The sequence below is a fragment of the Staurois parvus genome, unplaced genomic scaffold (genome assembly GCF_062004578.1).
Source record: "Staurois parvus isolate SC_StPar_1 unplaced genomic scaffold, SC_StPar_1.0 ptg001065l, whole genome shotgun sequence".
Lineage (NCBI taxonomy): Eukaryota > Metazoa > Chordata > Amphibia > Anura > Ranidae > Staurois > Staurois parvus.
In genome coordinates, this window is record NW_028318861.1 from 1917033 (window position 1) to 1933640 (window position 16608).

Genomic DNA, 16608 nt, shown 5'->3' on the forward strand with positions numbered 1-16608 from the left:
TGCAGTCAGGCAAGTACTGTTCTCCTGGCAACCGTCAAACCCAGACATGTCCATCGGATTTCCAGACAGAGAAATGTGATTGGTTACTCCAAAGAACGCGTCTCCACTGCTCTAGAGGCCAGTGGCAGCATGCTTTACACCACTGCATCCGACACTTTGCATTGCACTTGGTGATGTAAGGCTTGGATGCAGTTGCTCGGCCATGAAATCCCATTCCATGAAGCTCTCTATGTTCTGTTGGTACTGAGCTCCTGAAAGCTACCTATTTTTTCACAAATGTTTGTAGAAGCAGTCTGCATGCCTAGGTGCTTGATTTTATACACCTGTGGCCATGGAGGTGATTGCAGCACCCAAATCCAATGATTTGGAGGGGTGTCTCAATACATTTGGCAATATAGTGTATGTATCACTGACTGTAAGAACTTTTCTTATGTTTAAAATTGTATATTTGTTTACAGTTTAATTTCAATGTAATAGGCTCCAGTCCTTAGCTCTCCATTTGTGTCTCCCCAGGTTATACAGCTTTTAATGGTGTAGATTTTGAAGGCACATTCCATGTGAACACTGTGACGGATGATGATTATGCTGGTTTTATCTTTGGCTATCAAGACAGTTCAAGTTTCTATGTGGTTATGTGGAAACAGACAGAGCAGACATACTGGCAGGCCACTCCGTTTAGAGCTGTGGCAGAACCTGGCATTCAACTCAAGGTACTCTTTGTACTGCATTCATTCTACTAACATCCACTTAGGACTGTGACAGAGTTCAAAAGACTTGAGCTGGTCCTCTCTACGAGTAGACACCCTAAGATGCCGCTGTTAAGTTCATTTGGCTGAAAATGTGTTTGGTGCCTCACTTTTCTTTCATTTTCTTACTTGCATCTGAATTTAAGGCTATGCTGCACCAATACCCCTCCTTCGTTCCAATGAGAATGCCCTTACTGACTAGAGAGGCAGTCTCATTAGACAGTGAAATAGAAACTGGAAGGGCTCCTACCAGCAGGTACTTTGTACCTTGCACATCTGTCCTTTCATTAACCGCCAAGTAAAGCCTGCTAGCTAAATGACTTACCATGAGGATGGCGAAACCAGCCATGCCAGGTCCTATTCCTACCATTCCTGCATGCCCTATTCAGTCCCATGGATGAGCCATGCTCTGCTTGAAGGCGGGAGGCTGCCATAAGGAGGAATTAATGGGACTACAGTGTGCATGCAGAGCAGTAAAGAGACCTGGATATAATATTTTCATTGCAAACGCTGTGCAGCCCTGCTGGAATGGGAAAGAAGGTGAGTACTTTACCAGGCTGACTGTATTTAAGGGGTGCAGGGATTAATCAACAGAGAACCCCACTAAGCGTACAGTTGTCCTTTAAGCTCCACCACTTGCTATCCTCCATCTAATGAGATTGTCCTTACTGGTCACTTTAATTGGCCAATGGAATGGCAGCTGGTAGGACGACCTGTGCATTGGTGTGATGTAGTGTCATTCATTCTTAATGGCAACACAATGAACCTTCTCAATGGTGGTGTATTGCCATGCACGGCAATGCTAAATATGCTTCATTCAGCTTTTTTTGGTGTGTTTTGGTGGGTGAGACAGCCCATTCAAATGCATTTTAATTAGCTAAGTTACTATCATACAAGGAATAATAATTAGTTAACTTACAATGGTAATACATTAAAACATTTTCAGAAAGATTATGTGAAACTTCATGTAAATTTTTTCTGTGAGAATTGGGCAAAAATTGTTAGACTATTTTCTCTCAAGTTGATGTTAGTTATACAGAATAATGTGAATCAGGAAAATACTGGATTATTTCCAGTAGATGGAGCTGAGGCTCAATGAAAATACATACTTCTTTACTATAATCGTCCACTCCATCTAGTGGTTATAATGCTGTATCTTTATGAATCACTATTCTTTATGAATACCTTTAGAGAATATACCCTACTTAGATTAGATTGTATCCCTATTCTGACTCAGATTGTTGTGATAGCGATTTATCCCTTGTGAGACCTCTCTGCCTAGCCTGTATAAGCAGATATAATCACTGTGGACAATCCTTATCAGATAGCTGAACTCACCAATACTGTGTTCATCCAGAAGTTGCTTTATTCTGTACATGTGACAACAGGATACAGCAGAATGAATGGTTTCCAGTATTATGCGGTCAAAAGATGATACTTTCTGTAGCGTACTATGCAGAATACATGTGTCCCTGTTACATGTGGACTGTTAGCTGCCTCCATGACACAGGAAGTGCTGTACTCAAGAAGAAGGGAGGAGCTTCATATACAAAGGAATTGTGTCATAGATCTCAGGGAGGTAATATAAAACAAATGCATTACCAAATAAGGCCACTGGATGGCAGCATAACTAACTATAGAAATGTCCATAGGAAATGGTACAAAGAATAAACTATATGAATTCTCATGTACATTAACATAAATATTAACTGTGTAACAGCATAACCCCTATTCACACAGAACAAATGTATATGCAATTTCACTGGTTTATTAGCTCTGAACTTTAATGTGTTACTAAACCCACAACAGTAAAATCAGTCTGTATATGCAGTAAAGCATGCTTGTTATACTCACTGTGGAACCTAAGGGGTTAATCCTCTGCATTGTGTAAAAAGGCTGTTTGATCCTGTCTTCTCTGATCCTCCTCTTCTTCTACTGTCCCCAGTCCATCTGATGATAGTACAGAGCTCTAGGAGGCATTCTGCACATGTTCAGTTTAGTGTGTGTTGCTAGAGAGTTTTTTTCTCTTTGGGAGGGTGCATGAGATCATCACAGGGCCAATCAGCACTGTCCAGACAAAGGTCAGGGGTTATGCAGCCTCATAGGACAGTCAGAGCATAATGAAAATTCCTCCCACAAGATTAACCAGTGCTCAGCTGGACAGTGATAGAAGTCACAAGACTGCTATACTGTATACTGCTAATGAAAAAAGGTATTTAGCATTTATTTACCAAAAAAAAAATGCATTTTCATGTTGTGTGTACTGTGGGAGGCCAGATATAGTGAATGCAGGGTCCTGGGTTTAGTAACACTTTAAAATACACCCTTAGTTTTTCTATACCATTAGTTTATCATTAAAGATAGTGACCCAAGCCAAATGTAACATAATCAGGTTGTGTTCCATGTAGCAACCAATCAGGTTTCAACTTTCATTTTCCAGTCCAGGTTAAATTAAGGCAATCCTATAGAGGCCCATTGACTATGTATCTATGTATTCAGTAATGGAGACCCCTGTCATCTTTATTTCATTATGTCTTGTATATTTCTCTGGCAATGACTCCAATGACTGAGTGAAGTCAGTGTCTGGCCAGCGTCCATACACTGATGGCTGAAGGTGTGTGCAGGGAGAATATCATTCCTGAGCCATGACTCTCACTCCTGGAAAGTCTCTCTGACTCATACAGCAGTGAGATCACCTTCTGTCAGGAGCAGCCGGGCTCGTGTCCAGTATGACATCTCCCCAGAGCCCAGCCATAACATTTCACAGCCAAACTGCATCTCCAGTATGTGTGATGTGATTTGTTGCTAACATCTGACGCTCAGCTTTATGTTTGTATACAAGGGAATACACAGCCTTCTCTCCATACAACATCTCTGATGGGATCTGTAAGGAGTAATGGCAAAGTGAATCAGGAGATGCAAGACTAGAGAAAGTTACAGTGCCAAGAGCAGTAACCTTTAACAACCAATCAGATTGCAGGTTCCTGTAGAAAGATGGCTGACAGTTAATAACACAGTGATCTGTGGCTCAATATCCCTTGCACACTTTTGACATACAAGTGCCTCAATTTAGCTTTGTATTAGAATTAGTACATTAGAACTTAGATAAGGGCCAGTCAGCATTAGAACTCACAGTAGGGTCAGCCAAGTGTGCTCTATGTGCATCTACTGACAAGGAATGAACTGGCAAAGTGAAAAAGAATGCATTTATTTGTCAGCTTACTTTGTCCGTTCACAGATCTTTCATGTCTTCTAATTCAGGCCGTCAAGTCAAAGACAGGACCTGGGGAGCATCTACGCAATTCTTTGTGGCACACAGGAGACACCAATGACCAAGTACGGCTCCTGTGGAAAGACCCTAGAAATGTTGGATGGAAGGACAAGGTCTCCTATCGATGGTTCCTACAGCACAGACCTCAAGTTGGATATATTAGGTCAGTCTACATAATAAATAAATACTTTACTGTAGGCTACACTAAATTTTTTCTGTAAGTTGTGATGACAGTGTCATCCATCCACAAAAACTTGTGTGATTGAACTCTGATGAAAGTAACTGTTCCGTGAAGAAAGTGCCACATACCCGCATTGCAAAGCAGGGAATGCATCTACTGTTTACTCCGTTGCTATCCAGCTTGCATGACACATGTGGCCCACTGGAGTCCTTTAGCATAGGGCTCCCCAGAGTTCCCAGCATTTCACCTGTTAGGGGGGCACCCTGAGAGTGACCAGGCCCGGTGAAGCCAGGACCCCCCAGGACCTTTTGCCTTGCATTGACCACAATGCACAGGGTCATTTCCAGGAGAGTTCCCTTGTGGTAGAATCAGAAAGCAGACCACACAAGGAAAGTCTTTTCTAAATGTTTTTCCATGGTTCAAATATATAGTTCAACCTCCCATAGGGGGGCAGCAGCACATTGCTTCAACAGTAGCAACCATTTAACAGCAAGTAATAACAACATGGAGAGAGGAATATATAAAGACCCATTACCCAACAAAAGAAAGGTGTCCTTATATCTCCAAATCCCTCAGTAGGGGGATGCAAACAGCCCTATCTGTAGACGTCCCAAGGCTTCCCCCCTAAGGGGAAGCTACGGGGTTCTGACTCACCACCTACATGGTACTCTGTATCCTGGCCTCAAAAACAAAATCAGGTTTCACTGTTCCTTCCAGGAAGATCCAAGCAACCAACCCAGGGAGCCTCCCATGCGGGGATGGATCTAGAGGGGGGGGGGGTGCTAGGGTGGGCTGTGCACCTCCCATGTCTCTAAAAGTGCATGAGCCAGTCTGATGCAGACAGTTGATGTAATTAATTTAAAGAAAGTAATGATGTGCTGCTACTACAAGTACATGTGTTATATCATAAATGTGAAAAATGAAAATCTCATATACAGTATACAATGTCATATATAAACCTAAATAATCAAAAATACATAATTGACAAACTATTACTGTGATATAACCCCTAAGTGCTAATAACAAAGTGAATGTGATTGGTACGCAATCAACAATATGTGAAGAAATAAATAACAAATAAATGTGCATGAAAAAATGATCCAACAAATATCACTCTAAGGAAGTGTGTGCACTAAAATGCACTAAACTTGAGGTGAAAAAATCCCCAATCTGAACTATAGTGTCCAATATATCTTAATTAGATATACAAGTGATTGTGAACCATCCAATTAGTCCAAAATAGGACTTCAATAAGTGCTGTGTGCTAAACAAATAGTGAAAAAATGAATGAAGTGTCAAACAAATGCATAAACGCATAAACACTCACAAAAATCCCCTATACTGCTCAAACAATTCTAAGTGAATCAAACTGATATACCAGCATGCATAAAGTGCATATAATGACTCACATGCCTTACAAATACATGTAAAGTATAATGAAAAATCGCATTTGTTACAAACACGTGTAAACACACAATAAATGTCCAAAATAGGTGTAAACCACCATAAATTCAATCAAAATAGACTCCCATGGAATTGGGTGATATATGTGCAAGATGACAAGAGGGCATCCACTGGTGGTAAAAATGCGCGCTCACCTCCTTGCCTTAACCCACACTGGGTCACAACGCTTTTAGGATCACTATTTCTGGATCCTTCATGTATGAAACTCCTCCATAGCCACGTCACTTTCTCCTTGGTGGTTTCCCTCTTTCAGACAGGTATATATAGTGGCAGACATCCTTCCCCGTAATACCGTATAGTATGGCCAGTATACTCGTAATAAAATATAAGCAGAAGCTCCAATAGTGTAATACCGTTTAATATCACATGTATATATCAAACAGGACCCCCAAAATGAACACTCATATTATCCTCCTTCTTGTTTAAAGCATAGATAGGAAAACCTCTTGCAATGAGTGTAGTTGCATGGGTGTACAAAGATGGTGTCCAAACCCTGAAGTGCATCACTGCGTGCCTACGCGTTATGTCATGTTGGTCACGTGACTTCCTCAGGGCAGAATGCTGTGCAATAAGGTGCATTGCTTTTGAACAAAAGTGTTGATTACATTTTTTTTTGCATTAGGATGTGTTGTCAACTATTCAAAAGCACAATGCACCCTAAAACACAATAATGCATTAAATGAACATAAACATTAACAGAGTGCAAAGTGCGAATGGGCCCTATGATGTATAGTTTTTTGTATACGCTGTATCTGATAGAGTGAGGGTGGCAGTTCATTTACAGAAGAATCTCAATTTAAAAACCTCCACTGCACCTCTTTGCTTACACATTACAGAGACAGCAAGTTGTTACCAGGAATCTTTATACTAATTATCTATTTCTGCTGCTGCACATTGACTTGTATTCTGCTACTTCCAGGGCAAGGTTCTTTGAAGGCAGTGAGTTGGTCGCTGATTCAGGGGTGACTGTGGACACCACAATGCGTGGAGGAAGACTTGGCGTGTTCTGCTTCTCACAGGAAAACATTATCTGGTCCAACTTGAAGTACCGCTGTAATGGTAACTTATCCATAGTCTCAAAATAACAGGACAGTGATCCTAAAAGAAGCCATGTTATAGCCAATATTTGTGTATGACACAGGAATTACATTTCACACATATACGTTTGGAATCTAGCTCCTGCTAGGCAGGGCTGCTGTTATAAGTCACGGGGCTCCATACAGCCTACCTGACAGTGCACCCCCTTCCCCATCCCAAAAATATCAAAATTATATTTTGGCTGAAGATACACTACAATCAATATTAGCAGACACCAACATAACATAACTTACAAAATTCCTGCTACATCTAAAAGATAAAACTGTACTGAGATACTAAATAAAGCTGTGTGTGTGAATGAGGTCTTGGGTCTCATTCACATGGGTGCTGTGGCCTGTACAGTGTGAATCTTCATTTTTTTATGTGGCTATAGCTATGTGCAGGCAACCTATGTTACTCTATGTCAGTGGTTCTCAAGCTTCCTAATGCTGCGACCCTTTAATACAGTCCCTCATGTTGTGGTGACCCCCAACCATAACATTATTTACCCAGTAGCTATAATTCATGAAGTGTCGTTTTACCTCCAATACTGCTGCTTTCAGCACAGTAGCTGCTTTTAACAGAGTAGCTGCTTTCTACACAGTAGCTGCTCTTTACACATCAGAAATATGTGTTTTCCGATGGTCTTAGGCGACCCCTGTGAAAGGGTCATTCGACCCACAGGTTGAGAACCACTGCTCTATGTGGATGCAGCAGCTGTTCAAACACAGTCAGCGGTCCTAATTTGACAGGTGTGGGTGGAGGTGTACAGCCTAGAACAAAGACAGTGTGCATTTGGGGCCACTCACTTGCACCTGTACACCTGTCAGATTAGGACCTTAGACTGTGTTCCTACAGCTGCTGCATCCCCATAGAGGAATGGCTCCAACTGCACAAATAAACCTCCCATTCAAACTGTATGGGCCAGAGAACCCATGTGAATGAACCCTTTCTTTAATATATTTTTTAATATAAACTTTTTATTTTTGTTTTTTTTATACATTTTTAAATTATTTATTATATTTTTTTTTACTTATTTTTTTAAGAAAAGTTTTCACAATACTGTTGGGGCGGGGATTGGTGAAATATCAGGGGTCTAAACCAATCCTTGATGTCTCACTTTTGAGACAGAGAAAATGATTGAGGACACAGTCCTCAAGTTCCATCTCTGCAGCCTCAGCTGCACAGAATGAATCCACAGGAAGAGCCTGGTAAAGAGTCTCCCTGTTCATAACTGTTTTAGTTTGTGAATGAATGAGCACCGTGAATAATTGGTAGCATTATGGGAGATGGGGAAATGGCACACAGGGAAGCCCAGAAAATAGAGGGAGAGGGATCCTGCACAGAAGGCGGTGAACAGTGCAGCAGGGGGAGTTCATTTACTGGAACTGATCCCCTGTAGTTTCCCCCTGCAGCAGCTGAAAGCAGGCAGAAGGGAGTAGAAGAGAAATCCAGCTTTCAGCTGGTGCAGGGTGAACTACATGAGAACAGTTCCAGTAAATGCATTCCCCCGCCGCACTGATCACACCCTTCCCTACAGGATCCCCTTCCCCCTGCTGCCTGGGCCACCCTGTATTTTACACTTGTAGCCCCTTAAACTTCATCAGGTTTGGCAACATGCAGATCTGGCCAAATGTATTTATTTTTATGTAACTATAGTTATACGACGACCATTCACATTTGTTCCTACTTTGCTGGAGCTTACAGCTGAAGGATCTGTTCCTGCCTTACTGAAACCTACAGTCTAAGGCCAGATACACAGCTTGAATATTGACCAAAATCAGCCAGCACAGTAGAAGCCTGATGACCTTCGACCCGTGTGCACAGCTGCCTGTCGGCCAGAAGCCGATCTTACAACTGGCTTATGTCGAACAAGCATGTTGGAGAATCGGCAACTGGTTGGCATCTGATCAGTGCTCGCAGCCAATGGTTGTGAGTGCTGATCAGTGTGTTCTGGCGGGGGGATGGCACCTCTGTCAGAACACAATAGCACAGTGGGGGAGATCACTCCACTAACATCACTTGTGTTAGTACAGCGATCTCTCAACAGATGTTGAACAAAAAAAAACAACTTAGAGTGTACCAGGCTTAAAGTGGAACTTTAATCAAAAAATTAAGTCCTGCTAGATCACTTCAGGCAGGCCCATTTTGCAGGTATATGTAATGTTTTAAAACATTAAAATTAAGTGTCTCTACTGTTTAAAATCCAGTAATACACTGTCTCACCTTACTCTGCACATGCTCAGTTATAATCTATTTTTAGACACTGTGCCGAATTTGTACAGGCCGATCTGTTGACAACCTAAAGATTTAATGCTGCTCAGGACTCAGAAACAGGAACAATGCTGGAGGCAATTTACAATGCACACTAGTTTTCGTGGCATAATTAAAAAACAACTGCTTTAATAATTTTACCTACAGGTACGTTTATAATAAAGCTAACATGTAGGTAAAATAAATATCTCCTAAATGTGCGCCGTTTAGGAGATAATCTGTCCTCATTTAATCTGGCTCATGTGCTCTGAAGGAAAGGCATACCCATGCCGTTCCTTCAGAGCTGAGTGCCGTGGCCCGGGACTCCTGCGCCAATGCACGGGAGTAACATCATCGCAGCCTGGCCTGTCAGAATGCCGGAGCTTGCAAACCCGGAAGGAAGACGGGTGAAGATGGAAGCCACTACAGTAGTGACAGCACGCCGCTGGAGGGCTTCATTTTAAGGTGAGCTTTACATAATGTGCTAGTATGCGATGCACAATAACACATTATGACATTACCTTGCAGGGGACTTTTTTTTTGTCTGCAGTTTACTACCATTTTAATATGGAATGTACAGTATGTTTCTTGCTAAAGAACATTATTCATTATCAAGCTGTTATAGGTAAAGTTCCAATTTAAGGATCTGTCCCTGCCTTACTGAAGCCTACAGTCTTAGGATCTGCTCCTACCTTACTGGAGCTCGCTGAAGCTGTATAATGTCAGACAGTGGCTGAATGAAAAATGAAAACATTTGCAGATTTCTTCATCCACACAAACAAAATGAATGTATCAATTCCTCCTGCCAAGACATTGTATTCTGACAGTGGCACCCACCATTGTCCGAATACACTGATCAGCAGCTACATCTGATTGGTCCCACATGCTGATTGATAGAAAATTTCCCAATATGTCCCTCTGACAGAAACTGATTAAACCATTGACAATAAACTTCTGTTGAGCAAGGCAGCTTACACACTGATCGAATCTTGGATGGTCCCTGCTGGTCCGGATGAATTTTGATCGATGTACGGCTAGCATAAGGCTCACCTTACACATATACAAACTATCTATGCTATTTTTGTACAAGCAGCTTTAGATTTACCAGAATTATCTAGTATGAGAACCTACCTAAACTATCTAATAAATCTGTATCCAATCAAGCAGGCCCTTGCACTACATACTTGTTGGAGATTGTACAATCAGACTGCCTTACTGGAGCTTACAGTCTAAGGATCTGTTTTTACCTGACTTACCTACAGCTTATGGTCCCTGCTACATGTGGCCATTTTAAGACACTCTGGGCCCAGGGAAAACATCTCATTATTCCCCACAACACACATGGCATTCCAGTACCAAATACAGAGATACAGACAGTGAGAACGCTACAAGCGTCACATACTGGCTATTCCTAGCTTTGCATGGTCTCTCCGTTTCTGTAGGTGCTGTGTGGGAGGTCACAAATGCTTTTATTTATTTGATACATCGATGATCTGAAGGCAAACAGCTTCTGCTTGTCTCTCTCTGTAGAACTTCCACAATGCACTGTGACACCACTGTCATTGCTATCATGGGAGCACACCAAATTAAAATTATTTTTGTAAAACAAAGATTTTATAAATACATACCAAGAGAAAAGATATACCATCAGTGTAACAAACATCAGCTTGACCCGAAACCATTATAATTAGTATTTTCAAATTTTAACAATTTCTTTGACAAATTTCATAATTTTCTTCCTTTTCATGCAGTTTCACATTGCATGAGATGAACATTATTGTGGTTTACAAATAATCTGTTTCTCTTCTTCATTTCCAGACACCATCCCAGAGGACTTTCAAGCTTTTCAGGCTCAGCAGTTTACATCTTAAAGTAATTTAGAACCAAAGAGGGCGTTTATTTTTTTGTTTTGATGTAATCTCGGTTTTATTTGTTAATAAGAACACAGAATTTGATGTAACAAAGTTTTTTTTTTATACCTACTGTACATGAATGTATGTGAAATAAGATACAATTAAAGAAACTTTTAAAGTTATTGAATACTGTTGTAATCTCTGAATACCCATCTTTGACTATTCATAGGTGGATTTGGTTGTGTTTATAAGTTAAAGTAGAATTATTTTGGGAAGCCTATCTGATATATTTGTCATGTCAAGGTGATCAATAAATCCATAGTTATAGGCTGCCGAATCTATATGCAAATCTCCAATTTGAGCTTGTTCTACCTCTTCCTGCCTTCCAAGCCACTCTATAGGCCTTCTTATTTACACCACACGATTGGTCTCATCTTCATGGGTTTTTTTAAAAGTAGAACATCTAATCTTTCGGTAAAAAGTTGGAACTTGTGCCTGTTTTTCATTGTTTTCTCTGTATCCAATGGAGGAATGTTCCTAGACAACCAATAACACATCAGAAAGTGATTGAAAATGTCTTTAAAGTGTAACTCTAGTCAAGAAAGTTGCTTCGTGATATATCACTTCAGGCTGACCCGTCTCCCCCTGCTCTGCACATGCTCTAGAAGCCACTCAGCTACCAGCTTTAAGATTTACTGTAGAGGGAAGAAAGAAATGGGAATGACACAGACTGTGCGGAGGGAACACAGATTTGGGAGGGAGGAAAGAAAAACAGGAGAGGTGACAGGACAAACTCTGCTGCCTGGGAGACAAACGATTTAAGCCGGCCATAGATGGAGCAATTTTCTTTCCGGCAACCATTATTATTATACAGGATTTATATAGAACCAACAGTTTTCTCAGTGATTTACAATATAACGGGAGACAATACAGCAACAATACAGTTCAATACAAGAGGGATAGGAGGGCCCTGCTCCTTGGAGCTTACAATCTAGGAGGGAGGGGCTAGTGGTACAAAAGGTAGTAACTGTGGGGGATGGACTGGTTGGAAGGGTAGAAGATTACATTATTAGCTGAGGGCAGGATAGGCTTCCCTGAAGAGATAGGTTTTCAGAGATCGCCTAACAGTGAGCAGAGTAGGCGATAGTCTGGTAAATTGAGGTAGAGAGTTCCAGAGGATGGGGGAAGCTCTGGAGAAGTCCTGGAGACGAGCATGGGAGGAGACAAGGGAGCTAGAGAGCAGCTTGGGTCGCTTGATTTCCCTATCAACACAGTCAGTGTTGGTGGGGGAATCCCTCCTGCAGAGCCATTGTGTTCTCCTGGCCGGGGGAGCTAACCCAATGGGAGTACACAGTGATTACTGACTATAATAGCCATTAGCAATAATTGAATGTAAAATCCAGAAGGCTGGTGGTATCCAAGTTGATTGATCGATCAACTTGGGCATTCCCTGCTGAACCATTCAAGATTCGAACAATCTATGGCTAGCTTTACACTTACAAGGATAGTGTCTTTTTTTATCTCCCTGATATTCTCTATCTCCTTTATCGGCAGATTTGTGAACTTCAGCACTGTAAAGCTTCTGTCAGCCTTCTTCTCTAGCTAAGTAAAGACATACAATCAAGGTGGGAAATGTACATATTTTAATTGAAGAAAGTGACCTATAGTTTTTCTATATACCAAGGAGAGTGGGGAGAGTTTCCAATAAGTAGGTAACTGCTCTGGGCTTCTACAAAATGGTGTCCTCCAACAAGAAGAAACAGGAGCAGCGCTGGACATAATTTACAGCACACATTCATTTGGGTAACATAATTATTAATGTGGAATATATGTTCTTTTGTTAAAGAACATTAATTGTTATCAAACTATTACGGGTAAAGTTCTACTATAAAGTGAGAAGAAAATCCACTTTTGACATCTGTCAGCACAATACAATGTCCCAATTGGAAGATACTGTATCTGCTCTTCTCTCGTTCCCGCAACAACCAAAGGATTTCTCTTCATTTCCTGTACTGATGGTTCCCAAACAAATAGCAAATGTGAACTTCCTAACAGGGACAAAGGCAGCAAAAAAAAAAACTGAAAATGGGTAAGCTCTAACTAACAGGACCCTCTGATCCCTCCTGTATTATTATTATTATATAGGATTTATATAGCGCCAACAGTTTGCTCATCACTTTACAATATAACAGGAGACAATACAGCAACAATACAGTTCAATACAAGAGGTATAGGAGGGCCCTGCTCCTTGGAGCTTACAATCTAATTATATTGTAATTATACTGTCTGCCCTTATGTTGTAAAGCGCTGCGTAAACTGTTGGCATTATATAAATCCTGTATAATAATAAGGGGTTTTAATCCTTACCTGCTTAATTCAAGGCAGAAAGATGTTGGCTGGGACTGTACTTTAGAAATGCCATTCGTTTATTTCTGTATAACTGAATGCTGATCAGCAGGCAGGTTCATTTATGGTAAGGCCATCAATCTAACAAGCACCTTTTTATACATCTTTGGGGCCAAAGTTCCATGATTGCAGGTTTTAAATCATGCTGTTTTTGGTACTGACTGGGTCTATTGATCTTTAGATATACTATTTTTTTTATATCCTTGACTGAGACATGTGCCAACATCTGCACTCTGGGACAGAGCTGCTGAAAATTCTTTCCATAAACTCAGCTCTGTCCAGCAACTGTTCCTTGGAAGATGGGTTGGAGGAAAGGAGTGCAGTACGTATTCTGTTGCTGGAAGTTTGTGGGACAGACCACATGCTGATGACAGCTTTCTATTCATGTCACAAGAAATGCCATGTTATAGTAAACCTATCATTTTATTTCATGTACCGTGGAACAGACAAACCACTAAAGACTATTGCTTAAACATGGATTTATAGGAAAAGTTTATTTTGTAAAATAAATATCCCTAGTCTATGCAGCATATAAAATAGCCCAGATTGAAAAATCTCTACATCTCAGTGATTGGCTGTCTGCTAAACTTGGAGTCTCCCGTGTGTTTTCCTGATTGTTGAGTGCCGATATCCCGGTTACAAAAATGTTAAGAAAATTCTATATGGGCTACAGAACTTTTAAGAGCAAAGTGGTATAGTAGTAACATATCAGAAAAAAATTGTCTGCAAGTGGTGCAGTGTTAACCACAAAAATAGTCTGCTTTCTGCCCACCAGAAGGGTTAATATATAAACTGGGAAAATCTGGCAGCACAGTCTTCAAGATACTACTATGTTGGGTGGACACCACTATTGAGCTACCCCACTAAAGGACCGTCAGACTTGGCATCAGTTGTAGGACTATCTTCATACCGACCACTAAACTCCATTGAGCCTATCCACTTCAAGGGTCAATCTGAATTTTGCAGCATTTGTATGCAGTTGTTACTTATCTAAGCAGGCACACTACTACTTCTCTTGCCAGATGACTTTGTGGTCTGTGAACTCAGGCCTTTGTTCTTGGCAGAACTGCTTTCCTCCCTATTTAAAGTGGCACTGCGCTGTATCCAAGCACCACAAACCAAAAATGCTATTTAATTCATTTTTAATATTCAAAGCAAACACCTTTGCACCAATTTCTCCATGCTTTATTTCCCTAAGAAATCACTTTGATAAACAGCCCCTAGCATTTCTAGCTGTGGCCATCTTGAGTAAGGGCAGATAATTCACACATCTGCTGCATTTCTAAAGAAGAACAGGGTGAAAGTGATTCAGTGGCCAAGTATGTCTCCTGATCTGAACCCAATCGAACACCTATGGGGAATTCTGAAGAGACAAGTTGAGTATCACTTTCCATCCAGCATCCAGGCTCTAAAAGAGGTCGTTCTAGAAGAATGAAAAAAGATAGATGTTGCAATATGTTGCCAACTTGTTCATTCCATGCCTACAAGACTTGGTGCTGTCCTTACAAACCATGGAGGTCATACAAAATACTAGATGTATTAGCTTTTATTGTGGGGTGTATTCATTTTTGCATCAACTAATTTGAGTAAAACTGAAGATTTTGTAATCCAAGTTATATTATTAACCTTACTTTTATGTAATGAGCTAAACAAGAGTTCTATAAAACTCAGTTTTGTAAAAAAAATTTGGATATTGTTCTTGTGTTCATTGAGATATTGATTCAAATCTTACTTTCAAAAAGGGATGTACTCATTTATGCTGAGCACTATATATAAGAACACCTAGATACCCCTATGCAAATGTAATTTATAAACTTAAAATCCAATCATAAACCATTATGGTTCAGGACTACTCTTCTAACAACTTAACAAAAAGAGGTAAATAATTTAGGGTAGTTGACATAGAGTGTATTATAACCAGTTTTCAGGGTTAACCCTAGGCAACCTAATTTTGTTGGATCCAGGAAAAACATGGATTTTAATAGAGCCTGGCTAGGTCGGAGGATATCAGTAATCATGACTTCTTATTTTTTTCACATTATTTCTTCTGATTTATTTGCAGTGTTTGCAACAGGTTTGGAACACTAATCAATTGTCCTGTAAGTGTAGGCAAGGCATCATCTACATTAAAAGGATGATTTTGAAAACTGCTGATTTGCAAGAGTAATCCAATATATTGGGTTTAATTCTGATCACTTGAGCTAGTTGTTTTATTGCTAGTGCAAAGATTAACAGGAGAAGGAGCCCTGTCTTGTACCTGGTAATGTTGAGAAAGGATCTGAAAATTGTCACAGGTATTTAACTTCTGGTATTGGTAAGCTGTATATAGTTTTCAAAGAAGAAAGAGCCTAGAAAATGCCTTAGATTTCAAAGCCAGGGAATGTCACCTGGAAAATGTTCCTACTGCCTTTAGCTACAGTATATATATGCCTAGTAGCAGGAGACTTGTTTTTGCAGGTCATGTGTTATTTATTATGCACTGGATGTTATTGGACATTTGTCAGCCACATATGAATCTACATGGATCTGGTGAGATTGTGACGCCACCCCTGCAAGAGGAGTTTCAATATTTTGGTAAATATTTTATAATCCCACTTAAATACTGAAATTGGTCTGAGCTTGGGTGGAAGCATGGGGATCTTTTCTGGTTTGGAAACTATAGTGATATGAGCTTGCAAGAATTCCTCTGCACAAGCAGCTTTAGTAACAATTCAGTTGTAGAGGTCCTTTAGGAATGTGGTTAGGATAGGAGCCAATTTCTATAGTATACAGTCAGGTCCATAAATATTAGGACATCGACACAATTCTAACATTTTTGGCTCTATACACCACCACAATGGATTTGAAATGAAACGAACAAGATGTGCTTTAACTGCAGACTGCCAGCTTTAATTTGAGGGTATTTACATCCAAATCGGGTGAAAAGTGTAGGAATTACAACAGTTTGTATATGTGCCTCCCACTTGTTAAGGGACCAAAAGTAATGGGACAATTGGCTTCTCAGCTGTTCCATGGCCAGGTGTGTGTTATTCCCTCATTATCCAAATTACAATGAGCAGAGTTCATTTCAAGTGTGCTATTTGCATTTGGAATCTGTTGCTGTCAACTCTCAAGATGAGATCCAAAGAGCTGTTGCTATCAGTGAAGCAAGCCATCATTAGGCTAAAAAAACAAAACAAACCCATCAGAGAGATAGCAAAAACATTAGGCGTGGCCAAAACAACTGTTTGGAACATTCCTAAAAAGAAGGAATGCACCGGTGAGCTCAGCAACACCAAAAGACCCGGAAGACCACGGAAACCAACTGTGGTGGATGACTGAAGAATTCTTTCCCTGGTGAAGAAAACACCCTTCACA

At 40.5% G+C, this 16608-nt stretch overlaps 1 protein-coding gene across 1 annotated transcript in view; it reads left to right on the top strand.

Annotated features, from left to right (window-relative positions):
* Nucleotides 1-11027, top strand: part of THBS4 (thrombospondin 4) — an 83501-nt gene extending 72474 nt beyond the window's left edge. Inside the window, exons 19-22 of the mRNA XM_089658376.1 lie at nt 514-710; nt 4008-4180; nt 6582-6721; nt 10811-11027. Coding sequence (XP_089514502.1) covers nt 514-710; nt 4008-4180; nt 6582-6721; nt 10811-10863 — 563 coding nt within the window. The 3' untranslated portion in view covers nt 10864-11027. The remainder of the gene's footprint in view (nt 1-513; nt 711-4007; nt 4181-6581; nt 6722-10810) is intronic.
* The last annotated feature ends 5581 nt before the right edge of the window (nt 11028-16608 follow it).